This window comes from Haliotis rufescens, unplaced genomic scaffold (genome assembly GCF_023055435.1).
Source record: "Haliotis rufescens isolate VD_foot unplaced genomic scaffold, xgHalRufe1.0.p SCAF_15, whole genome shotgun sequence".
Classification (NCBI taxonomy): domain Eukaryota; kingdom Metazoa; phylum Mollusca; class Gastropoda; order Lepetellida; family Haliotidae; genus Haliotis; species Haliotis rufescens.
The window spans coordinates 6,202,528-6,228,160 of NW_025963835.1; the positions used below are offsets into that span (position 1 = coordinate 6,202,528).

The 25,633-nt window shown below is 42.4% G+C and overlaps 1 protein-coding gene and 1 long non-coding RNA gene across 2 annotated transcripts in view; one reads left to right on the top strand and one right to left on the bottom strand.

The window, feature by feature from the left end:
* Positions 1-25,633, bottom strand: part of LOC124135004 (BCAS3 microtubule associated cell migration factor-like) — a 55,141-nt gene that overhangs the window by 21,321 nt on the left and 8,187 nt on the right. The window contains exons 8-21 of the mRNA XM_046500157.2: positions 21,341-21,417; positions 20,814-20,890; positions 20,376-20,459; positions 18,750-18,917; positions 17,472-17,702; positions 16,767-16,860; positions 15,515-15,658; positions 14,388-14,672; positions 12,872-13,034; positions 12,295-12,392; positions 11,428-11,528; positions 8,920-9,110; positions 2,985-3,121; positions 2,542-2,715 (exon numbers count right to left, since the gene is read on the bottom strand). Of these exons, the coding sequence (XP_046356113.1) occupies positions 2,542-2,715; positions 2,985-3,121; positions 8,920-9,110; positions 11,428-11,528; positions 12,295-12,392; positions 12,872-13,034; positions 14,388-14,672; positions 15,515-15,658; positions 16,767-16,860; positions 17,472-17,702; positions 18,750-18,917; positions 20,376-20,459; positions 20,814-20,890; positions 21,341-21,417 (2,024 nt within the window). The remainder of the gene's footprint in view (positions 1-2,541; positions 2,716-2,984; positions 3,122-8,919; positions 9,111-11,427; positions 11,529-12,294; positions 12,393-12,871; positions 13,035-14,387; positions 14,673-15,514; positions 15,659-16,766; positions 16,861-17,471; positions 17,703-18,749; positions 18,918-20,375; positions 20,460-20,813; positions 20,891-21,340; positions 21,418-25,633) is intronic.
* Positions 11,441-15,098, top strand: LOC125380036. The gene is made up of 2 exons (XR_007221011.1): positions 11,441-11,544; positions 14,945-15,098. It is a non-coding gene; the product is annotated as an uncharacterized LOC125380036 (long non-coding RNA).

A 25,633-nucleotide genomic window follows, 5' to 3' on the forward strand; every position in this document is an offset into this window, starting at 1 on the left:
AAATCCAATCAAATGAAAAACCATAAAAAGAAAAATAATCCAAAAAGGCGAAATAGCAAATATCATAATAATCAATCCATGTCATGCTGGTACAGTGTTACAGTGTGTGCAGACTTGTGAATGGGTGAGTGAGTGCCCCAGTGTACAATATTACAACTACTGACCAGTATATAAATGAGACCTGTCAATGATAAAGTCTGGACCAGATAAACCAGTGCTTGCCCAGTTTACCAGGTCGTCAAGGTATGGTGACAGACAATCACACAGAGCAACCGTATCTTAACAACACAATCCCAACTTTTCAACAACCACGACTTAGAAGTGTAGGTCACTGAAAGCATTGGCTTCAACTCCAATTAATAATTAGACATGTGATAATTTCATTTCTTGTCAGCTTAATTCAAAAATATATGTTTTAATAAAATATTAAACAATTGACCGATACATGACTCTGGGACACAGTCATATGTAATAAGTAGTGGAAATCATGTATGAAATATTAAATGTTTTCGGATGTTTGTAATTTTTTCAAACATATAATTTCTGACAGTTGCATTCTTGCAAAACACATTTATCAAATTATTATTGACATATGGATGGATATACCATAATACCATCTGATCCTAAACACAAACCATGGTGTGTCTCTGTCTCAAGTTACAATTAAAACAAAGACACTATAAGAAATAAGCTGAGATTTTACTAGGAAGAGGTATAAGGGAGGTAACTCTGTCTGTCTTGAGCCACAACAAAATGCTCAGTGTAAGTGGAACAAACTTGAGTTCAAATCCCATTGTATGCAGGATCATAAGTCATTTTCAGATGCTCTGTTGCAAATAAAAATTACAAATTATTCAAAGAGAGATTAATTACACTTTGGAATTAGATGGACTAATGATGTCATATGTAACGTAAGTCATCTTTGAGTCCACAAGAACTGCTTAAGTTATTCCTATACAGGGTATATTGTTCTAAAACATTTCATTTAAAAAAAAATTACATGGCCTACAAATCTGTTTACAACATGTCACAAATGTCAACAAAAAAGAAGTCTTACTTAATCTTTTTTTTCCTATCAAAAACAGGCCTACCAATAGGAATCGGCAACAGATTAATTGAGAATGTGACCCAAAACTAAGAAACAGCATCATTAATCTGAGAGCACGCTGTCGAAAACATGGAAACAGTGGCACTAAAACACACAGACGGCAACATTCCAAACTAGGCATGCGCAGAACAAGAGGGAAGTTGACTGCTAGTCACGAAGATCAGCAAACAGCGAGTACATTTACATATTACAGCGCTAATATAGAATATTCTAGATGTGTATTGTTATATTAGTGTAGTATGATGCCGTTTCCATGATTTGGGCAGCATGCTCTCAGTTTTATGATGTTGGTTCTTAGTTTTTAGTTAGTTCTCAACATTTTCTGTTGCCGATTCTTTGTGTTATGTAGACATATGACAGTTTTTGTTGCAGTCTTTCATATCCTGGTGTGTCAGCATGTCGGGGGAATGCCCAAGGGGATGCAGATATTAGACATTTAATTGGAGGAACCTAAAGGAATGAGCATGTGCTGATAAACCAGGGTGAATCTTGGAATCAGACCCATGATCACCATCTTCCCGAGGCAAGGGAGATAACTCACTGTAACAGTCCAATTTTCACCCATACTGAACAAGGCAGGAATTATGGAGTTATATTTTGGCATATTTTTATATTTTAACAAAATCTACATGTTTCGTAAACTAATGTGTAGATTTTGGTCGATTGCAGGAATTGCAAAGCATGTGTACCATCAACTTAGCATCAACAAAATTTTCCAAATCATTTCAAGTTTTTAATCAAGGTGCTCACATGATTAATGCACTCCGCGAAGTAAGACCCATTTTATTACAATTTCGATCTTGATTATCGATAATATGGTCTTTACTGGGTGCCGCCATGTTGTTGAAGCAAATGCAAGTGATATGGGAGATGGAATCTGATTGGTCAATAGGTGGGACATAGATTAGAAGGTACATAACTCGTAATAGCCACTGGTGGCACTACGATCGATCCCAGAAGTTCCAGATTAGTCGCCAAGGGTGGAAACTTTTAGAGCCAGTTAACGCCCTTGCCTCGGGAAGATGAATGATCATAGGTTTCTGACATGCCTACTAAGGGAGACAACTCTATTTAGCGAATTATGTCACCTAGAAAACTGGGCCATGCATGCCTACGAATGGGTCCAGAGTGTTTGTCATGATAGAATGGATACACAATACACTGGATAAAAGAGGATAATTCAGCTCTTGTTGTCATGGCTTTAAAGAACTTTATGTCCATAGAAGCAGAAAAATCAGATTCTCATTGTGTTGCTTGCCCATCATACCAAACACCAGATGGATATTCCTCACATGGATACAATGCTTGAAGCCATTTCTCGATGTCCTCCACCTAGATAGGACTTGAATATTGCCGAGAGGGACATAACTCTAAACTCAAAAGGCATCAGTGTTAACTGAAAATTTGGAACTGTTTAAACAATGGTAACTCACCCTCTCTCATGCTAGTGGGTCCACAGTCTTTGACAGGAGATTCCACCATGGCGTCAGCCAGAGTCTCACGGAGACGATCCTCCTCCTCCTCGCTGCTCCGGGGTTGCCGGACCAGGTTGGACTCGGCCCACCCACACAGAACATCACTCAGATTCGGCGACTGGTCAAAACTTCCTGCATCATCAAGTCAATGGTTTATATAAACTTTTGAAACATTTGAAGCAAATGTGTTAGTTGAGTACAAAAGGATATTCACCATACTGCTATGTAAAGTGTTTTTTTTCTCATCTGTAATATTTATTATTTTTATACTGTAATGAAGCAATCAGAAACTTAACCAAGTAGAAATCAAGTGGAATCAAGTCTTGATTAACTAACACCCACCCGCACCCCTTCCCAATTGGAACTGCACCCATTGCAGTAGATAAAGAAGTGAGACTAACCAGCTTCTATAAGCAGGGCCCCAGCAGTGTGGGTGTGGGTGCGGCCTGGCGATGGGCTGTAGTCTGTTGTGGAAGATCGCCTGTAGGCCGGCCGTGTCGTTGAAATGGCCACCGGGCTGGACCGGGCTTGATGGATTCTGGAAATCAAAATCACAGTCAACCCTTGTTATAATGTCATATTTGTAAATGCCATCTTGTAATCCTCAGTACAATGCCACCTTGTAATCCTCAGGGTAAAAAAAAATCTTGTAATCCTCAGGATAGTGCCAACTTGTAACCCCCTCAGTATAATGCCACCTTCTAACCATCGGAATACTGCCACCTTCTAACCCTCAGGATAATGCCACCTTGTAACCCACAGTATAACGCCAACTTTGTAACCCTCAGTATAATGCCATTTTGTAACCCTCAGTATAACGCCAACTTGTAACCCTCAGTATCATGCCACCTTCTAACCATCAGAATAATGGCACCTTCTAACCCTCATGATAATGCCACATTATAACCCTCAGTATAATGCCAACTTTGTAATCCTCAGTACAATGCCACCTTGTAATCCTCAGGGTAAAAAAAAATCTTGTAATCCTCAGGATAGTGCCAACTTGTAACCCCCTCAGTATAATGCCACCTTCTAACCATCGGAATACTGCCACCTTCTAACCCTCAGGATAATGCCACCTTGTAACCCACAGTATAACGCCAACTTTGTAACCCTCAGTATAATGCCATTTTGTAACCCTCAGTATAACGCCAACTTGTAACCCTCAGTATCATGCCACCTTCTAACCATCAGAATAATGGCACCTTCTAACCCTCATGATAATGCCACATTATAACCCTCAGTATAATGCCAACTTTGTAATCCTCAGTATAATGCCATCTTTGTAATCCTCAGGATAATGCCATCTTGTAACCCTCAGTGTAATGCCACCTTGTAACCCTCAGGATAATGCCACCTTGTAACCCTCAGTATAATGCCAACTTGTAATCCTCAGTGTAATGCCACCTTGTAACCCTCAGGATAATGCCACCTTGTAACCCACAGTATAATGCCAACTTTGTAACCCTCAGTATAATGCCATTTTGTAACCCTCAGTATAACGCCAACTTGTAACCCTCAGTATCATGCCACCTTCTAACCATCAGAATAATGGCACCTTCTAACCCTCATGATAATGCCACATTATAACCCTCAGTATAATGCCAACTTTGTAATCCTCAGTATAATGCCAACTTTGTAATCCTCAGTATCATGTCATCTTGTAACCTCAGGATAATGCCATCTTGTAATCCTCAGGAGAATGCCATCTTGTAATCTTCAGTATAATGCCATCTTGTAACCCTCAGTATAATGCCATATTTTTGAAACCCTTAGTAAAATGCAAGCTTTGTGTAGCAGATGTAACCTTTGTACATACTTATTATATATTTTTTCAGTATATGCTATTTTATTCCATTTCAGGTTCTGTGTTTAACTTTAATGTATAATGAGTGGTTAGGATAGTTCAAATGTAGTTCATGTGTCCTTCATGTACCAAGCTAATAACATATCAAGCCATGACATGCTCAACTGATTGGCCAAGCTAACCCTCCAGGTGACCCTTTGTCTCACTGCATGCACTCAGTCTGCACACACTCTCTGCACCAACAAGTCGACAGTTACACCAGGTACATCACATTATTTAAAATGTCTATGTATATTTGTATTGAATGTTATTGCTTTTAATGTTGCAGTATATAAACTAGTAAGGAAAGACTTCCATGCCACCTCCCTCCAAAAGTTATATATGGATGCATTGCCACTCAATCCTTTTAATAATATATATTTTTGAGGTTTTACTACCTGGAATAATAAGTTAACAATGTGTTTAGTAGTATCTAAATCACAGCTATTATCTATGTAAGTACATGTGGACAACTAGGCCCATCAATTGTAAACTTTTGGAATTACTAATATATAACCATTCTATTTCTTGTTTCTGGTATGAATGAGAAATGAGTGTAAGCGTGTTTCACGAAATAGGCTATGTTTTAAACCCTTTGGTATTAGCTCTGTACAATATGCCGTATGTTTGCTGAGGTTCACTATTATATGTCCACATCATGTTTTCAAGATCAAAATAGCAACACTGTGGGACTGGTCATACGATTCCGTATGTTTGTTTGTTTGTTTGTTTGTTTGTTTAACGCAACACTTAGCAATATTCCAGCAATATGGGGGCTGTCTGTAAATAATTGAGTCTGGACCAGACAATCCAGTGCATCTATCTACGCAATTGGGATACGATGACATGCATCAACCAAGTCAGCGAGCCTGACCACCCGATCCCGTTAGTCGTCTCTTACGACAATCACAGTCGCCTTTTATGCCAAGCATGGATTGCTGAAGACCTATTGTAACCCGGTGGAGTAATATGATAAGGTGTTTGTAAAAAATATGTTTAGTTCAGAGGTTATTTTGGATCTGATGCAGTACAGGTCTCATCCACAGCCCCACCTCCGCGGTCTGGTGGTAGAGCATCCGCCCAGAAAGCGGAAGGCCTGGGGTTTGATCCCTGGCCGCATCATACCAAAAGATGTTAAAATATGGTACTTGTTGTTACCTATCTGGCACTCGGCATTAAGGGGCTAAAACCAGGACTGGTCGGCTCGGAGTCAGTATACTATGTGAGTGAGGTATTCATGTTAAGACATGGTATCATGATATCACCATAAAATTTGCATTAGTCAAGAGTATTCCAAGCGCACGCTATAGAAGTGCAATAATCTTGGATGTGATGTTAAAGCACATTTTACCTCTCCTCATCCACAGGCACACACATCACGCCATAATTATCATGTCAACTATTTCTAGATAAGTATATGTATCATATGAACCTTGTACGCATTGCATATTTATAGAATAACCCACGAGGTACGAGTGATTACGGAAAATATGTCACGAGTGAAATTAATGTTTTAAGTTCCGAGCTTTAGCGATGAACTTAAAACATTAATTTCACGAGTGACATATTTTACGTAATCCCTCGTACCAAGTGGGTTATTCTATTTATTACCCATATTCATATTAAAGACATGTTTCAAGAAAAAAACAATCAACTGTCGCCGATCAAGAATCAGCTGTTTTGTATCAATCCGCGTGTGAAAAAACACTGTCCACTCACTCCAACCGCATTACTTAATCAACGTCTTGCTACGTGTAAAAATATAGTTCTGTTGAAAGACTTGAAAGATCACATCATTGCAGTTATATTTCTGTCTGAATTACACAGCGTACACTATCTAGCATTGATAAAAGAAGACAATTTTCAAAAAAGGTTCAACAGGCTTTTTAATCAAGGCTTGTTTTGACAAGACCTCTCATTGACAAGACAATAGCCGTCGTGCATCACCATGGACATGAATTTCACATTGAGAAGAGGAAACACGGAAAACCTGTCAATTTTTTCATGTGTCATTCGGTAAAAATGCTAAAAACTGTATCAACAACATAGAAGGAATGTACAGAAGTCATGTTTGATTGAGAAAAGTTACGACAAGTAGGTAAACTTTGAAAAGTACGATTGCTGTCAGTGTCGGAAAGAATGACCCGACTTGACCCAGATATGAGACAGCCGAAACAAGGAATGACAAGAGAACCGGCGTTACAGTTTAATCCGGACAACAAGTTTAATGAACATCGTTTGTGTTTTGAGACAAGTGTGACTGATGGGAAACATGTGCATGTGGGATTTTAGGAGGACTTGTCAAACGCGCTTGTGGAGTGGACAGTCAGATGACGGGAGTTTGTTGATATTTTGATGTGATTCATAATGGTCGAATACCTGTTGATAGACAAACACGGTATCTGGAGACTTGGTGCTAAGCTGTCCGCATTCACGGAGTTCATTTAGTTCAATGTCGGACACAGGATCAGCTCGCTGGGGTAAGTTTTCTTTTCCTTGTATTTTTAATTATTTTTGTTTTGATTTCAAAACCTATTTGAGTTCAGCAAAGTGCATCGATTTCGCAACCAGATGTTGGTAATCTTGTCGCTAAGGTAACACTCTATGCTACCCTTGATCTCCTTCAAAGTAGACAGTTCGAATTCTGAACTGTCTGATGTGCATGCCGAAATGATAAATTTGCAAAGAATAATGTTTAGTTACACCTTTCCTGTGTCATTATGACTCATTAACCCTCATAGTCTTATGGTGCCCGGACGTCAGTCAGCCTGCATACCGCTCAGCGCCGTACTGTGCTGACGTCGCGGTTACAAAAACGTATACATTGTATAAAAAAGTGTCGCGTTCTTTTTTCTTCACACAATGTTACAAACTTAAATTCTACGAAATGGCGTATGTGTATAATGTCTTTCGGAAAGTCTCACTGTTGTTGCAAAAGGAATTTGTTTTTATTCTTATGCCATCATTGAATGTGTGAGTAGTTTTAATTTTCGTGTTTTTCTTACCAGTATAAATTTGAACTAAGTTCATGTCAACTTGTCAAATTTAGTCTTTTTCATTGTGTTTTCCTTTTCATTGGCAGTTATCGATGTCATCATCGTTCACAAAGGCAAACCTGTCAATACAAAGTCCGGTTTTGGGTTTTCGTGTGGTCGAAAGATTCGCCAAACAGCAAGTCCTCTAACACAGACGCAAATCCAGACTTGGTGGTGTTGATTTTTAGCGCACTAGAAACAGTTTCTGGCAACATCACAGTCTGAATCTTGGAACTTCAATCTATGCAGTTTTGACAACAAAGACATTAAATGTGTTCAGAGGTTGAATTATGCGAATAACTCTTCCTGTCAGATCTCCGTCTACTTTAACGAGGTCATTTAGTTTCACAGGTGTCAAATGGTCAGCCATGTTTGTTTACAAACAATGCAGACGTAGTTTTATTTTTTGTAATTACGCTTATTGTCAACTAACACTCGTGCGAAATAAATGCTTTATTCATTTTACTCTGAAATGGTTGATATGAAACTATGTTCTAGTCTTATAAATCTCGATTAAGTGAGATTGTAGCACGTAAAACATGTGAATGAATGCCCTGGATTTGCGAATGAACTCAATGAGAGAAAAATAGTCCCGTCGACCAATGAAAATTGACATTTGTTTAACTGACCAATCAGCTTCGAGAATCACTAATTGCACACTGTGCAAATATCAAAAAGTTATTACACTGCATATTTGAGCCCATATGGGTAATAAATGCATGTATTATATAAGAGATTCTTAAGCTGATTATATGCCAACTTTGTAATCCTCATTTTAGTGCCAATATTTTAATCATCAGTATAATGCCAACTTTATCCTCAGTGTGCCAACTCTAATCCTCAATATAATGCCAACTTTGTAATCTTCAGTATAATGCCCACTTTGAAAACACCCAGTACAATGTCACCTTGTAATCCTCAGTATATGTATAACGCCGCCATTGTCATCTTCAGTATAATGCCAGCTTTGTAATCCTCAAGATAATGCCAACTATGAAATCCTCAGTATAATGCCAACTCTGTAATCTTCAGTACAATGCCACCTTCTAAACTTTGGATAATTTTAAGATTGGTATGTGGGAAATAAGATTCATTAACCCATACCAAACATCAAACTTTCTGAATGTTTATGAGTGCACAAATGGGTCCTCACATATTTCCTTCAATTTCCCTCTATTGTCGAATTCAAGGCTCTTCAAGACATCATATTAAATTATAACGTCTGTCAAAGGCTAATTCAAAATCAGGGCTTCTAAAGACTGTATTGCCAAATCAAGGCTTTCTCAACTTGTGCAAAGGTCAGTTTGAGACAACATCCTAATTTTAGACAATATTTTGGGCATGACTCTATAGCTCGACACAGTGATCCTAAGCATCTGCAGTGAAACCTGACAGGTGACACGCTCAGCTGCAGCAAACACTGGGATGACACAAGTGGTTTGTTCAAACACTTACTTGAGACTTTCCAAATCACACTCGTCTGCGGCTATGTCCATCCCAGACACATGTGCCTGTGTCTCGGGGCTGTGGGACAGGAGGGCCGAGGAGGTCGAGGACAGCGTAGTCGTGTTCTGGTAGGTCTTGAAGGAGAACTGAGGACCCATCCACAGCCTCCTGTGAGGCCCGACATGGGTGATGATTTCAACCTGCAGCACAGGGGTCAGAATAACATAGTCTCTGAACTTATGTATAAGGTTAACTCTAAACACCAGTCCTTGAGCTGAAAAGGTGATGAGTATTGGCTGCTAGAGCTGTGAAGGGATGAGTATTGGCTGCTAGAGCTGTGAAGGGATGAGTATTGGCTGCTAGAGCTGTGAAGGGATGAGTATTGGCTGCTAGAGCTGTAAAGGGATGAGCATTGTCTGCTAGAGCTGTGAAGGGATGAGTATTGGCTGCTAGAGCTGTGAAGGGATGAGTATTGGCTGCTAGAGCTGTAAAGGGATGAGCATTGTCTGCTAGATCTGTGAAGGGATGAGTATTGGCTGCTAGAGACGTGAAGGGATGAGTATTGGCTGCTAGAGCTGTGAAGGGATGAGTATTGGCTGCTAGAGCTGTGAAGGGATGAGTATTGGTAGCTAGAGCTGTGGAGTGATGAGTATTGGCTGCTAGAGCTGTGAAGGGATGAGTATTGGCTGCTAGAGCTGTGAAGGGATGAGTATTGGTAGCTAGAGCTGTGGAGTGATGAGTATTGGCTGCTAGAGACGTGAAGGGATGAGTATTGGCTGCTAGAGCTGTGGAGTGATGAGTATTGGCTGCTAGAGCTGTGAAGGGATGAGTATTGGCTGCTAGAGCTGTGAAGGGATGAGTATTGGTAGCTAGAGCTGTGGAGTGATGAGTATTGGCTGCTAGAGACGTGAAGGGATGAGTATTGGCTGCTAGAGCTGTGAAGGGATGAGTATTGGCTGCTAGAGCTGTAAAGGGATGAGTATTGGTAGCTAGAGCTGTAATGGGATGAGCATTGTCTGCTAGAGCTGTGAAGGGATGAGTATTGGCTGCTAGAGACGTGAAGGGATGAGTATTGGCTGCTAGAGCTGTGAAGGGATGAGTATTGGTAGCTAGAGCTGTGAAGGGATGAGTATTGGCTGCTAGAGCTGTGAAGGGATGAGTATTGGCCGCTAGAGCTGTGAAGGGATGAGTATTGGCTGCTAGAGCTGTAAAGGGATGAGTATTGGTAGCTAGAGCTGTGAAGGGATGAGTATTGGCTGCTAAGGCTGTGAAGGGATGAGTATTGGCCGCTAGAGCTGTAAAGGAATGAGCATTGTCTGCTAGATCTGTGAAGGGATGAGTATTGGCTGCTAGAGACGTGAAGGGATGAGTATTGGCTGCTAGAGCTGTGAAGGGATGAGTATTGGCTGCTAGAGCTGTGAAGGGATGAGTATTGGCTGCTAGAGCTGTAAAGGGATGAGTATTGGTAGCTAGAGCTGTGAAGGGATGAGTATTGGCTGCTAAGGCTGTGAAGGGATGAGTATTGGCCGCTAGAGCTGTAAAGGTGATGAGTATTGGCTGCTAGAGCTGTGGAGTGATGAGTATTGGCTGCTAGATCTGTGAAGGGATGAGTATTGGCTGCTAGAGCTGTGGAGTGATGAGTATTGGCTGCTAGATCTGTGAAGGGATGAGTATTGGCTGCTAGAGCTGTGAAGGGATGAGTATTGGCTGCTAGAGCTGTGAAGGGATGAGTATTGGTAGCTAGAGCTGTGAAGGGATGAGTATTGGCTGCTAGAGCTGTGAAGGGATGAGTATTGGTAGCTAGAGCTGTGAAGGGATGAGTATTGGCTGCTAGAGCTGAAAAAGTGATAAGTATTGGCTGCTCGATCTTTGAAGGGATGAGTATTGGCCGCAAAAGCTGTGATGGGATGAGTATTGGCTGCTAAAGCTGTAACAGGGTGAGTATTGGCTGCTAGAGCTGTGAAGGGATGAGTATTGGCTGCTATAGCTGTGAAGGGGTGAGTATTGGCTGCTAAAGCTGTAACAGGGTGAGTATTGGCTGCTAGAGCTGTGAAGGGATGAGTATTGGTTGCTATGGGGAGCTGTGAGGGGGGATGAGGGTAGTTGTTTTATTACTACAGTAAATACTCGGGGGTCTGTAGGACACACTACACATGAAAGGGGGGGGTTAATACAGCCTGCTACTGTAAATCATGAACATAATATGTCAAGTGACAATTTAAAAATTAATTTCCCATGTATCCATGATATACAGTGTCTTCTGGAATAACATGGTTTGAATGCAAAATCAACAAAGATATTCAGTACAGATGAACATTGAGAAAATGGGAGATGCTGGGTAAAAATCCAAAACAAAGAGTGACTGCAAAAATCTAGACAATGAATAGCAAGTTTGGGGATAATGACCCCTTTGTTTTTGAATAGCAAATCATGTTTAATTAAGACAAAAAGCAAAGCTCTGTCAACTCTGTTTCCTCAACTTTAACTTCACTTTCAGTGATCATGCTAACCAAGTACCTGGGAGAGCCATTGTTCGTCAAGGTCATCCTTTATGCTGTGGTCGGAGGAAAGACTGTCTCTGGAGTCGTGGCGAGATACTGGATCCATCTCGGACATGTCTGACAAATAGACAGAGTGAGTTACTAGACGGGGCTACCCAATATATACCATACTTCATTAAAAAGAATAAATGTGTATCGGGGACAGTTGCTGGGGAGGTGATTGATGGTTCTATATGGGGTCAATGACCTGTAAAGACCATACCGTGGGTGGTGGGGCGCTATGTGGGTGTATGTAAACACAAGACTGGGACTGACCTGGGAAGAGGGTGGGCTGCTGACTGTGTGACTCTCTATGTGGGGTGTATGTAAACACAAGACTGGGACTGACCTGGGAAGAGGGTGGGCTGCTGACTGTGTGACTCTCTATGTGGGGTGTATGTAAACACAAGACTGGGACTGACCTGGGAAGAGGGTGGGCTGCTGACTGTGTGACTCTCTATGTGGGGTGTATGTAAACACAAGACTGGGACTGACCTGGGAAGAGGGTGGGCTGCTGACTGTGTGACTCTCTATGTGGGGTGTATGTAAACACAAGACTGGGACTGACCTGGGAAGAGGGTGGGCTGCTGACTGTGTGACTCTCTATGTGGGGTGTATGTAAACACAAGACTGGGACTGACCTGGTAAGAGGGTGGGCTGCTGACTGTGAGACTCTCTATGTGGGGTGTATGTAAACACAAGACTGGGACTGACCTGGGAAGAGGGTGGGCTGCTGGGGCTCTATGTGGGGTGTATGTAAACACAAGACTGGGACTGACCTGGGAAGAGGGTGGGCTGCTGGGGCTCTATGTGGGGTGTATGTAAACACAAGACTGGGACTGACCTGGGAAGAGGGTGGGCTGCTGACTGACCACAGCTTCACTGGCCACCACAAGGGGGTTGCTGGGCTGCTGGGGCTTCACTTCTGTTGATGTTTTTGTTCTGAAAACAAACACAACTTCAGAAGTCCTTTCAGACTGACACAAGATTCCTCCATAGCAACATGCCAAGCATACTGATCAGAGAGATGATGTGAGGGTCGCAAATCTGTATTCCAGCGCAGTATACCTAACTCAATATGTGTTGCTATCTGTGACAGACATACCCATACATGTGAAATGAACCTGCATCATTAATGTCCATGAAGTGAGTTGGAGTTATCCCCCTTTAATCCAAGTCTTTCAGTAACAGCGGATCAGCAGTGTCGGAGAAAGTGTGGCACAGACTGTAGATATTCACCACTTTAGTAAAGCCATAAATATGGTGCTGACTCACCAAGGATCAACATTTGGAGAATCTAGGATTTGAACTCATGACTAGACCATCCTGGCACTCACATAGCCCCTGGTTCCTTACATCCATCAAACCTGTTAACCAGACAGTGCTTGAACAACATCAAAGGGACAAACTTGTAAATTCACCTCTGTAACAACCACTGGAGTCTCCCAGCCACGCCCAAATCTAGAGGACTGTCGTCTGCCACTCTGTCCCCTCCAGGCCGAGCCCGGGGCTCCAGGCTGTACTCTATCAGGCTCCCATGTTGGCCCATAATAAACAGTGACTCAGCCGGCTTCTTTGTACCCTCTGAAACATACAACACGATGAGTAGCCTATCAAATGTATATATTCAAACAGAGGTTGTCAGTGAGTAACACTGGAAGACTTCCAGACCCAAAGTATCATGTGAGATAAATGTCACTATGAAAGTCACTTATTGCACACAAAGACCAAAGAGTAGTAACTACTGCTGGCAAACGCATAAAGAAATTGTTAAACCTGTAGGAGGTGATGAGAGTTAAGTTGTAAAGTGTGCCATGGCCAAGTACACCGACAAGTGCATGTTTGAATGTAATGCCTGCAGAGCAGGCTCAATAAGCCCTGTGACTCCACGTGTCACCCTTACTTGCAATATTACTTCAAAATACTTGAACATCAAATTATTATTATTTTATTATTTACACATTTTTGCGAACTAATTAGCTTGGTCTGTGACAATAAAATGAAAATATATTTGTTGGTAAATATTTTATTATTCGGGAGTTGTTCAGAGCAGAAATTTGTATGTATAAGTATGTATTTCTGAGATGGATTTGCAAGAGGTTTGAAATGGCCAGAACATAAACATTTGATCGATAATTATCCAAAAAGTAAATCTTGAGGGGGCACGGGTGGCCCATACGTCTAAGGTGCTGCGATTTGCTGAGCAGAGTTGCGGCCCTTGGGCATGCCCGAAACCTATGATTGTGGGTTCGAATCCTGGTTTCCCCGGATTATGTTTCTAGGTTTGTCAGCATCATACCCGTGGTCGTGGGTTTCATTGAAGTGGTAAACGTCTGACACCTGCATCACTTCGGGCTTTCCTCCCACATTAAGCCGACACGCCGTGATATAACTCGTATACTGTTAAAAGCAGTGTTAAACCCAACTCACTCACTGTAAATCTTGAAATTAATTCTGACTGACTGCTGATCCCAAGACAAAAATGTGCCTCAATATTGAATGGCTCATTATGAACTTGTTACAACCGCAGCTTAATGTATGTGGCACAGACAGTTGTTATTACTGCAATTCCGCTATCCCAAGTGTGTTCTGAAGTTCCTTCAATATAGTTTACAAATATTTCAGCAAAATTGTGTGTGTACTGATCACCAGATCAGTCCATCTGATTGTTATTTACAGCAGCCACGAGCAGATTACTGCTACTGACACCTTGAAACAAATTTTAGTTGACAGAGAATGGATACATGTATCACTGATAACCTATTCTGACTCTCAAAAAGTATATTTGTTGTAGATCAAAACAGGAAGACTGTGGGACTGTTCACAGGTTCCATAGGTCTTTTTTGTGTGTTTGTTTGTTTAATGCCGCACTCAGTAATATTCCAGCTATATAACGTCAGGTGAGCTGACAAAAATTACAAATATAATCCTGCTCACCCCTCCTCTCCACAGTGAGATTCTGTGTCCCAATGGATGAAATCCTGGGCACAGCAAAGAAAGCAGCCACACTGAAGATGCTGTCACTGCTGGTGGCATGGGTGGGGCTCTGCTGCCTTACCCCCGTCCCCACCCCGGGGCCAATCCCTGGCAGACTCAGCTGTTGTTTGAGCTGAGCCAGGGGGTAGATGGTAGTGGGGTGGGGGTAGGGGGGCAGGCGGGGGTTACCCATGTTGTTGTTCAGAGCGTTGTGGCGGATCAGGGTTGGGTAGTGGTCAGGAATCCCTGCAAATTAGATCAAATCATGTCAAGAAGAGTATTTCAGGTGGCTTGTAAATAATCGAGTCTACGATCCATCTAGTGATATTGGAAGAAACATCCTATACCACTGACATGCTGTATGAAGAGACGCAATTAAAATGATCACAAAGCCTGACCATCCAATAATTTTTTATCATCTCTTATGGCAAGCATGGATTGCTGGGGGCCTATTCTAAAGAACAAAGGATCATAGTCTGGGAAATGTGGAATTCAAAATGACGTGTGGTTTTTTGCAGCTAAGGTGCACCTTATTCTGAATTATCTCCCCTGATGAGGGTTCAAAACCTGCAGATGACAAACCAAAGGGGGCATCTCACATCCCAAGAAGAAAGAAAAACTGGACAGTTGTGACAAGTGGTATCGAAGAGATAAATAAATAATATGATGACACAGACATTAAACACAGATTTTCCAATGACAGCGCATCTGATTTCAGAAACTCAGAAGTGCCAGAATGACTGTTGATGGACTACAGTATGGTTTTGTGCTCACTCTGCAACTCAAACCCTTAAAATGCAGGTGTCCCCAGGGCTTGAAAAGTTTTTTAAACCAAAATTGTCCTGCAAGGCAACCAGATAATATTTTGTAGTCATCCTGCAATATTTTCACTTGCCCTGTTAAATTTCATAAAGTTTTGAACAAGTGAATTTTTCAAGCCCTGGTCCCATAAAACGCTATTTCAATCAATCACCAAATTAAAGCAATGCAGCTAGCCGAGAATCAAAGTCAAATTGTCACAGATACAGCATTACATATCTGACAAAGAGTGAATTAGTTCTCATTCTTCCACTGACTGCACCATGTACCTGACGAGCCAGGGCTGCCCGACAACACCGGGCTGCGTCGCCCAGGGGAGGCATGGTCAATCTCATCCAGACCAGCACTCTTGTGGAAGCGGCTCATCCTGTTGACCACTCGAGGGCTGCAGTGGGTTCTCATGCTCACAGCACCTGTAACGTGCCAATACACCAAGTCACTTGGAATCAAAAGGAATTTCAGTTGAAACTTGATAACCATGGATATGTCATTATTAAAATGGCTGCTGTCTTGTCGCTGCTTGTTGTGTTTACCTCAATGTCACACAGGAGACTCACTTAGAAGCATGATGTACAATTAAGTACCGGTTCTAGTATTTTACTTTCACTTCTAAAATTTTGATTAGGCTAATCAGTAAACAATGGTAAAAGAAAAGGGTAGAATAGTACAAGGATGGTGAAAAACAATGATCGTTATGGATAAAACCAGGATTAATGGATAAAACTAGGATTAACAGATAAAAGGGATAGAAAGGGATAACAAGAGTCATCAGCATATGACATATTCCCCAGGCCCCCACAGAATCAAAAGAACACATCTTCTGACTGTTACTTTAAGTCCAACTTGATGAGTAGTTATTAAACTATCCAAACTATCCTATGGAATTGGGATTCCAAACCTTGTATTTCTATGTCAGGTACACACCACTATGAACAGAGTCAAAGTCAAATTTGTTGCCATGGAAACAGGAAAAACTTTGGAAAAAGTTAAATTCCTAAATAGCGAAAGGCACCACTTGATTAATACATGTACAAGTTTGGATGAAAAATGTTGAATCGTGTTTCCGTTCTGAATTTTGAAAATTCCTAAATAGCAAAAGGCATCACATTGCCCTTGGTGAATAACATTTACCAGGTTTGGATGAAAAGTTTTTAACAGTTTTCATGTTGTGCTCCAAAAATGACACCTACCCCCACCTTTAAAGACTAAGTCCAAATTGTTTCCATGGAAATCAAAAAAAAAGAAAAATGCCTCAAATCCACAAATAGCAACATGCACTTATTCAGGATCTGTTTGATATATCTGTCAATTTGGATTGAAAAATACTGAACGGTTACGCTCCAAAAACCTAATGATTATGGACGGACAGACAGGCATACGAACAGATGAGACAGACATTATATGCCGGGGAAATAAAAATATTACAAGGACACAACCAGGATGAAACAAGGCATGGGTTAGTCTAGCAAAGGATATAAGGGTAGATACTCAGGTCAGACTCGTAGTGGTCTGTTCACTTACCTCCATATGGCGTGATAGGGAACACATGAGTTGTTCCCCTGTGTGTTGTCACGGCAACCCAGCGAGTGTCAAGTGTGAAGGTGATGTCAATGACCTGAAATAGACACCAGATGAAAAAACCCCATTCCAATCAAAAGTCCATTCAAAACATGAATACTTTCCACATCAGTGAGGAGCTACAGGGGTGGGCCATCAAGGCAATATGTAAATAGTTCCAATACTCAACGACCTACCTTTGCCGTGGTATCTCCTCTGTGTAGTGTATACAGATGATGAACGGCCCCTAGTGAGGAGCTGCAGGGGTGGGCCATCAAGGCAATATGTAAATAGTACCAATACTCAAAGACCTACCTTTGCCGTGGTATCTCCTCTGTGTAGTGTATACAGATGATGAACGGCCCCTAGTGAGGAGCTACAGGGGTGGGCCATCAAGGCAATATGTAAATAGTTCCAATACTCAAAGACCTACCTTTGCCGTGGTATCTCCTCTGTGTAGTGTATACAGATGATGAACGGCCCCTAGTGAGGAGCTACAGGGGTGGGCCATCAAGGCAATATGTAAATAGTTCCAATACTCAAAGACCTACCTTTGCCGTGGTATCTCCTCTGTGTAGTGTATACAGATGATGAACGGCCCCTAGTGAGGAGCTACAGGGGTGGGCCATCAAGGCAATATGTAAATAGTACCAATACTCAAAGACCTACCTTTGCCGTGGTATCTCCTCTGTGTAGTGTATACAGATGATGAACAGCCCCTAGTGAGGAGCTACAGGGGTGGGCCATCAGGCGGAAGATGTGAAAGTTGTGTCCAAGTTTACATGCAGTCAGAAGCAGTGTCCCGCTTTGATCGAAGCCCATAGCAGCAACTGGTTCATTAGCATGTGCATGGAAGTGAGCAATCAGACCATCACAGTCTTGATCATCATTGACATGGAACTGAAACAAGAGAGTGTGTAGGTGTGCATCATTTCCAGGCTGGAAATTCATCAAAATTTGTCAAAGGCATCGTCTACTTACTCCATCATTAAATCAGAACTTGGTCCTTGCAACGGTTAAACAATGAATTAATGCTTTCCGTCACATTGGCAATATTTCAGCCATATCGTGAGGACATACATTACTGGTCATGTCAGAACGACCTTTCATCTGACTAATCAGAGCATTGCTTACAAGATCAGAAAAGTAAAAAAGGTTAACACAGGGTATTCCGAATGACAGTTACAGGCTGTCGTACTGAATCTGTCATCATCACTGTCTATCTCTCACTTCAATGAGACAAACATTTGAACGGAAGAGACTCTACATTTGACTGTAGGGAGTAATGCCATACAATCTATATAGCTAGGCCATATACATGTAGTAGACATTCCTACATGTTCTCTTGGTCAGTTTTCAAATTTTGAATTGAGAACTTTGCCAAAATAGTATTCAAAGTTTAATCTGGAATGGAAGTTGCTTGTTTCTTGTCTAGCGCTGCACACAACAATATTCAAGCTATATATGAAACTTGCTTCTAAACAATCAAGGTGGGACCAGAAATACAATGACTAATAGTATGAGTGTAAGATACAAGCCATCGGGGTGTAATGAAAAGTCCTGACTTATCTAGACACCTCTCACATCAAGTAAAGGTTCCTGGCTACCGGTTCTAACCCAAAAATCCCACGGGCTCATTACTTATTTACTCGGATAGGAATTTGTTCATTGATGACACTACAATCTTGGAATGTCAGTCAAGTGGGTGCTGGGTCAACATTTTAACAAGTCAAGAATGAACACTTGTAATGTGACCTCTGACATACCAAATATAATCCAATTTGACTTGAAATCAATGTACTGATGAAACACCAAATTTGGTCCGAAAATGTAAATTGAGTTATCTGGAAACACAAGACAGCAGTTCCCAGACAGTAGTACAGGAGCTAGCTTGCATCTAGGGAGTGCTGTTGTGATGTAACTGTAGTGTGGGTGTGGCCAACTCACATGGCTGCCAGTCACAGTCTGCATGTCGATGACGGACACAATCCCCGGCCTGTAGTTGTTGTCAACCTGTGAACTTGTCTCCCCTTTCTTGGTGCTCGGAGAGCTCTTGTTGCCTGTCACACTGCTCATCATGGCTTCCCCGAACATTGTCAGGCCCTTGAACGCTCCCTGGTAGGGAACACAAACTTGTTTGAGAGATTATTGTGACTCGAGATAGTTCTGGTAGAAAATTTGTATTTAGACGTAGCTTGTCTTCTATTTCATACCCCTAAATTAATCATATATTTGATACCTCTAAATTATTGACTACGAACTTTAGGCTAATGTGTGTGCTTTCCGTTCAGATCAAAATACTTCAAATTCTGCAATAACATTCTTGAATAAGTAGGAATATCTTCTTAATGACATCAGCAGCTGGACTTTCACATTTAACTTCAGCAAGCAGTATGTTAAAAATACTATATTGCAAGTATACCCCCACATAGACATGCACAGAACAGCACTTAGCTTTCCCCTTGAAAACTTTTTGTGAAGATCCCTTTTCGTTGCTTGTTTCATTTTTTGCTTGTTTCATTTTTTTGAACAATTGTGACATGCAATATAGGGAAAATAACAAAGATCAAATTGTCAGGATAATTATCAGGCAAAACTTAGTTTTTCTGGAGACTTATTCTGACCAGGATCTTCAAGGGTAGTTTAACTTTCATAAGAACTGCTCTTCAAACATGTCAAATAAAAGTAAGATAAAGATACTTGTAAATATGTGAAAGAAGCACTTCAGCTGAACATGTACAGTATGTTTCAACTAACAACATTTATCACAAATATCAGAGCTGGGCAGGCCTAAGGCCTCAGGCTTAAAAAAATAAAAGAATTGGTTCTCAGGCAATGACTTTTGAAAATATAGTGTGGGCGGGAGGTGATTTGGTTTTTTTCTGCTTGTTCAAACTAGTATGTAACCAAATAAACAGTTGTGTACTATCAACCTGGGAAAGGGCCTCCCTACATAAACAAGCATACAAACTCCTATTGTCGCCATGACCATAACACAAGATGTACAGTAAAGCAGTGCGCATGTAAAGGGAAGTAACTGTGTGCTATATTGGATCGCACTGTTTTTAAATATTAGGATATTTTAATGTTTTATTGAAAATGGAAACAAAAATGAAACGTCCGGCAGACTTTATGATGATGCGCATAGTGCCTGATAACCAAGACCTTTTTTTAGCTTAACAAAGATTCTGAAAGCAGTGCAGCATATATTTTATAAGTAGAGGTGAGGATGTCCAATTGCAACAGTCTTTCATTTGTTCTTGTTTGTTTTTTGTTTAACGCCGCACTCAGCAATATTCCAGCTATATGACGGTCTGTAAATAATTGAGGCTGGACCAGACAATCCAGTGATTGACATCATGAGCATCGATCTACGCAATTGGAATACGATGACATGCATCAACCAAGTCAGCGAGCCTGACCACCCGATCCCGCTAGTCACCTCTTACGACAAGCATAGTCGCCTTTTACAGCAAACAGTCTTTGGAAAGTCATTGCCTAAAAACGATATCTTATATCTTAGTAACATATAACATATGCATAGTGGAGGTAGTTTCGGAGACTGCATCTTACCTTGGCTGCACTGATGACTGTGGCAGCGTAAGACTGGGCTCCATCTCCCGACATCCCACCACAGGACTGATGCATCGACACCAACTGAAGTCATGAACAAAAACAAATTCAGCATCAAAGTTTCCTAACAACTATCTCTGACTAGTTCTTGCTGCCTTGCAATTATTTCACCAATTATCACATTGCGTATTGTTTTCACTTCCATTTTCAAACTACCATACCTGAATGAATATCCCAGAACAAAAACACCTCAACCACACATGCAAATCTGAGCAAAAGCAGATTTCAGTACAAGAGAATTGATATCTCCATTACCACAGTTACAGCTAAACAATTTGTGAAAAGACAATGAAGTCAGAATGAAGAAACTACTTTTTTTCATATTAATATTTATTCCTATAAATCTTTCCCTGCAAGTATCTGATGAGTGATCATTACCCGTCTGTCAGCATACGCCAGCCATCTTGTGCCCAGAGCGACAGGGTTAACATTGGGCCCTGGACAAGGATAGCACCCTGGATGTAAACAGATTCAATATTGTTGAAAAAATCGCAAGAAACCTTCTACAAAGTGGCATGACAAATACATCCTCGTGTGAAGACTCATACCTCTGCTCCACACAGACTACATGACAGTAGGGACAGGGATTTTATGTCGAGATCAGTTATTTTTTCAGCTACAGCTACAAAACCAGATTTTTTTTAAATTTAAAACTACGAGTTTGAATTTTTTTTAAAGAAAAACACCTAGCAACAATTTAATTCTGTGGCAGGCAAATTTTTTTTTCTCAGCAATCTGAAGCATAATTTTTTTTCTCAAAATTTTGTGGTGGGTCCCGAAGATATGAAAGACGTCAGCAATGATGTCCAGATTACGTAAACAATAAACTGGTGTGAATTGATATTTGCCCTACTCAGTTAGCTCTAACCCAGTAGGTAATTAACAGTTCTACACAGACTACTCACCTGACACCCAGAACAGCTCCCGGAACTGACACGTCTCATACACTGCCAGCTTCTCTTGACACACAACAACAAGGAACCTGGAACATAGATTGACATTATAATGACAAACACATGACAGCTCAAGCCCACAGAGAAATTTCACCATGTTCACTCAAGTGTTCAGGGTAATGTCACCTATTTCCAATGTTTGTTTGTTTGTTTTTCTGTTGTTTAACGCCACACTCAGCAATATTCCAGCTGTATGACGGTGGTCTGTAAAATAATCGAGTCTAGACCAGACAATCCAGTGATTGACATGACATCATGAGCATCGATCCACGCAATTGAGATCGATGACATGCATCAACCAAGTCAGCGAGCCTGACCACCCGATCCCGTGAGTCATCTTTTACGACAAGCATGGGTTGCGAAAGACCTATTCTACCCAGGATCTTCACGGGTCTATTGCCAATGTCATGAACACTGGTCGACAGCACCTGTCATTATGTAATGCGAAGTTTTCCACCATATTTTCTCCTATCTCACACTTCTCCCTTCTTCTTCGATTCTATGTGGGAAAGTACTTGAATCATGTTTCCAGCTTCTGAAATAAAGATAGCCACCCGAGCCCCCCTGCATCTCCATGGTTACGTCCAAAGGCTAGGTCAATTACGTGCCTCACGTGCATGTTGTGCCTGCTTGAACTGACCACATGTACACCTCTACCAAATCATTCTCTTTTGCAGAGCTATAAGGATAGAGTAAATGTGATGTGGGGATGGTCGGTCGGGCCTATCATGTGTGAGATAGGATAAGTATATAAAGATCAAACACATTCATGTGAAGCGAACCAAAACAAGAAGAGGAACAATCGATAATATTCCATAGCAATGGACCTTCGAACCAAAACCCAACATCACAGATGATCTTTTTCATCCAAAGCATGAATTTCACTAACCTGTGCAGCGGTGGCCAAAGCCAACAAAAAGACAGTCTTCAGCGTTAATGTCTCGAAGTCCTTCTCCGTCAGTGGTTCGTAATCGCCGGAAACAGGTGTTGAAGAATAACGTTTCGGTCCCACGAGGGAGGCCGAAAGCGAGCGGTTTTGTCGGCTAATTTGTAGGAACGGATGAGATTGTAGCTCCGTAACCGTAGAAACCTTCGCACCGGAAGTGGTGGCAATGACTGAGTTAACAGCCATGAGGTAGGTTGCCAATGTGGATCCCTGAAGTTTCCAAGTCAAATGCAGGTGATGTAAATATTCGGCGATCTGTTGAGGCGAAGCCGAGGTAGGAGTGGAAATATCAGAAATATTACAAATCAGTCCCAAAAGCCGTTCACTTGTGGTCATAATGGCGCCTGGTGGAAGAACGATGGGCAGCAGTGATGGTCTTCGCTACCCGCTTGGAGTAGCCTTTTGCATTGAGGGACTTCTGCAGATGCGCCAAACACAAAGATGGAGCGTTGTCTGGGACTGATGGAGCCACCGAGATGAGGTTGAAGGAGGAGGACGTCGCGGAACGGAAGAAGTTGACATCGTTCGTCGGCGTGCCTAAGCAAGGTGGGGAACCAGTTGCGCGTTGGCCAATAGAGAGCGACCAAAATCAGAGACAGGCGATTGGTGGCTGTTACGTTCTGCAGGACCCGTGAAAGAAGCCCTGTCGGGAGAAAGGTGTAAGCATTGAGACCTTCCCACTAGATTGCCATCACGTCTTGCTCACAAGCCCCCGGGTCAGGGATGGGATATACGAATCGGGATAGTTGAGCATTGAAGCGGATGGCTGAGGGGTCTTACTTCCAGGACGATAAAATTGTCATATCCATTGGAACGATTGTGGATGAAGAGACCACTCGGTTGGTGATTGTCTGTCAAGTTAGGACAGGGAGTATCCTATAATGTTGGATAGCCCCGGAATTGGCCGAGCGCAAACATGTATGTTGAGAGAGTCGATAAGACGAAAGAACTCGAGAGCAAGTGAGAGTAAGGACATCGACTTCGTGGATCCCATCCTGTTGATGTACCACACTACTGCCATGCTGTCAGACCGGATGAGGTTTGACCAATGCGAAATCGTGAGAATGGCTGCCTTGAACTTGAGATTTTTTATGTGAAGGCGACATGCTCCCAAATCGATGGTTGAAGCATTGACGAACAGATGAAGGAGACCCACTTCGCAATTGCTCGACGCGACCAGCCACCATTGAAGATTAGGGTGGAGATGGACCAGTAGACAGATCGGCGTGTGACAATCGGTGATGCCGATAAAGGGTGCAGGAAGCAGTCGCAAATGAAGTCGCCGCCGATGTTAGGAGGCCCAGGAGTGCGAGAAGTGCCAATGGCGCAGTTGAAGTGGCTGTTTGAGTGCTAACAATTCATGACGTTGAATCTTCACCCACCGGTCGTGCGGGACGAACATCAGACCTTGCTGAGTGTCAAACAGGGCTCCTAGGAATTGGGGACGTTGGGTGGGAATGAGTTCCCGATTTTTGTATGTTGATTAGCCAGCAGAGTTGTCAGAGAAGACGCAGTGTGAAGGCGAGTTGTAGATGGACAAAATTGGCATTTGCGTGAACTCGAATGCAGTCATCAAGATAAGAATCAAACATGATCCCGCGAAAATGTAGGAACTTCGTGACAGGCCGGGTCAGGCGGGTAAAAAGGCACGGGGCCGAAGAAATTCCAAACGGGAGCACCTTCCACTGGTAATGAAAACCGAAGCAGAGGAAGTGACGGTGCTCCCGATGGATGGGAAGGTGCAGAAAGGCGTCTTGGAGATCTAAGCTGACCATAAAATTGTCAGGATGAAAGAGCGTACGAAGGAGCGTGATCGACGTCATGCGAAAATGTTATGGAGTTTCGAGGTTCGTAGCGTTGAAAGTTTTCATATTGAAAATGAACCGGAAGTTTTAAACTGTCCTTTTTGGGAACAAGAAAAATGGGGGAAGTGCGTCGAGACATTCGATAGCGTTTTTTGCTAGTAATGTACCTACAGTGTTGATCAACGTTGGTAACTGTCTGGCCGGATACCTTCTCCGACGGGGATGGAGCATCATAGGTGGCGGTGTGATCATCAGTAATCGATACCCTTGTCGAAGTAGCTGCGTGATGAAGGGTTCTGCGAACAAGGTCCAATTGCTTGCAAAAATCCCGAGTCTTCCGCCTACGGCTAGGTGTAACGGAAACAGCTTGGGGCAGAAGTTCCCAGTCACACCGGCGCCCTTTGGTCCGGTAGATGAGACCAATCGACCCAAGGAGGGCTTCGAACCGCATTGACAATCCGGCCTCTGTTGCACCACCGAAAGGGATTAGGCCGAGAGGAAATAATCGCGCCTGGCAGGAACAAATTCTGAATATTGGCAATCCTTTTTTTCTTGATCCTCCAATTGTCTTTTCTGGAGACGTAGAAGATCCACAGAGACCTGAAGGCTAGAGTCTCTATGCACATCCTGTGCGACCTGTTGTATAGCATCAGCAAACAAGGAGCAGGAAGACCAGGGTTGCTGATACAGTTTGGCCTTGAATTGACCATCCCAGGAAGAATGTTGCAGTACACCACGGAGACATGGAGCCAGTGTGGTTTGTGAGGAGGTCCAAGATCTGCATAAGCTTGTCTTGTGTAAGGTTGATCACTGCAAATCCGGTAAACCGTTCTGCAGCCGAAGTTGTCCACTAATACAGGACTGATTCAGGGTCTGTGGTAACTGCAACTTATCAGCGATCCAATGAAAGGTCAATTCAGGGTCTCGGGTTCAAAACTCCCGACCGAGGAAGGCGGTGACAAGGGATCATCAAGAACGCCAGGTCCGGGAGGGATCTAGCAAGAGGCAACTGAAACTGGAACTGGATCAGTAGGTTGAGGAGTCGATGAAGGATCCGAACGGTGAAGGACAGTGAATATCACTTTCACAAGAGAGTCGAATGATGGTTCTGAAGTCCCTGGGATCCCAGCTCGTGGTAGGATAGGTGGACAAGGGTCGGGAGGAGCTGACCTAGAAGGATTACGATCGGGCGATCTGTGCACCGAACGAAAACGACTCTGGGAATGACTTTGACGATCACATTCTTAATACGATGACAAACGCCAATCTTGTGAACTGTGAGGCGGGTAGGCGTAGTGAGAACTGTCTGACGAGTGGTCAATTGAAGACAATTGGGAGCAGGAATGATAAAAATCATGGTGCAGCCAAGGAGTGAGAATGGTGATTTGCTCGAGAATGCAGATCCTGGGAGCGGGAACACCGATCGTGGGAGCGGGAGTGTGACAATCTAAAACAACCTGAGAGGTAGTAATACTGACAGTCGTATCTCTAGCA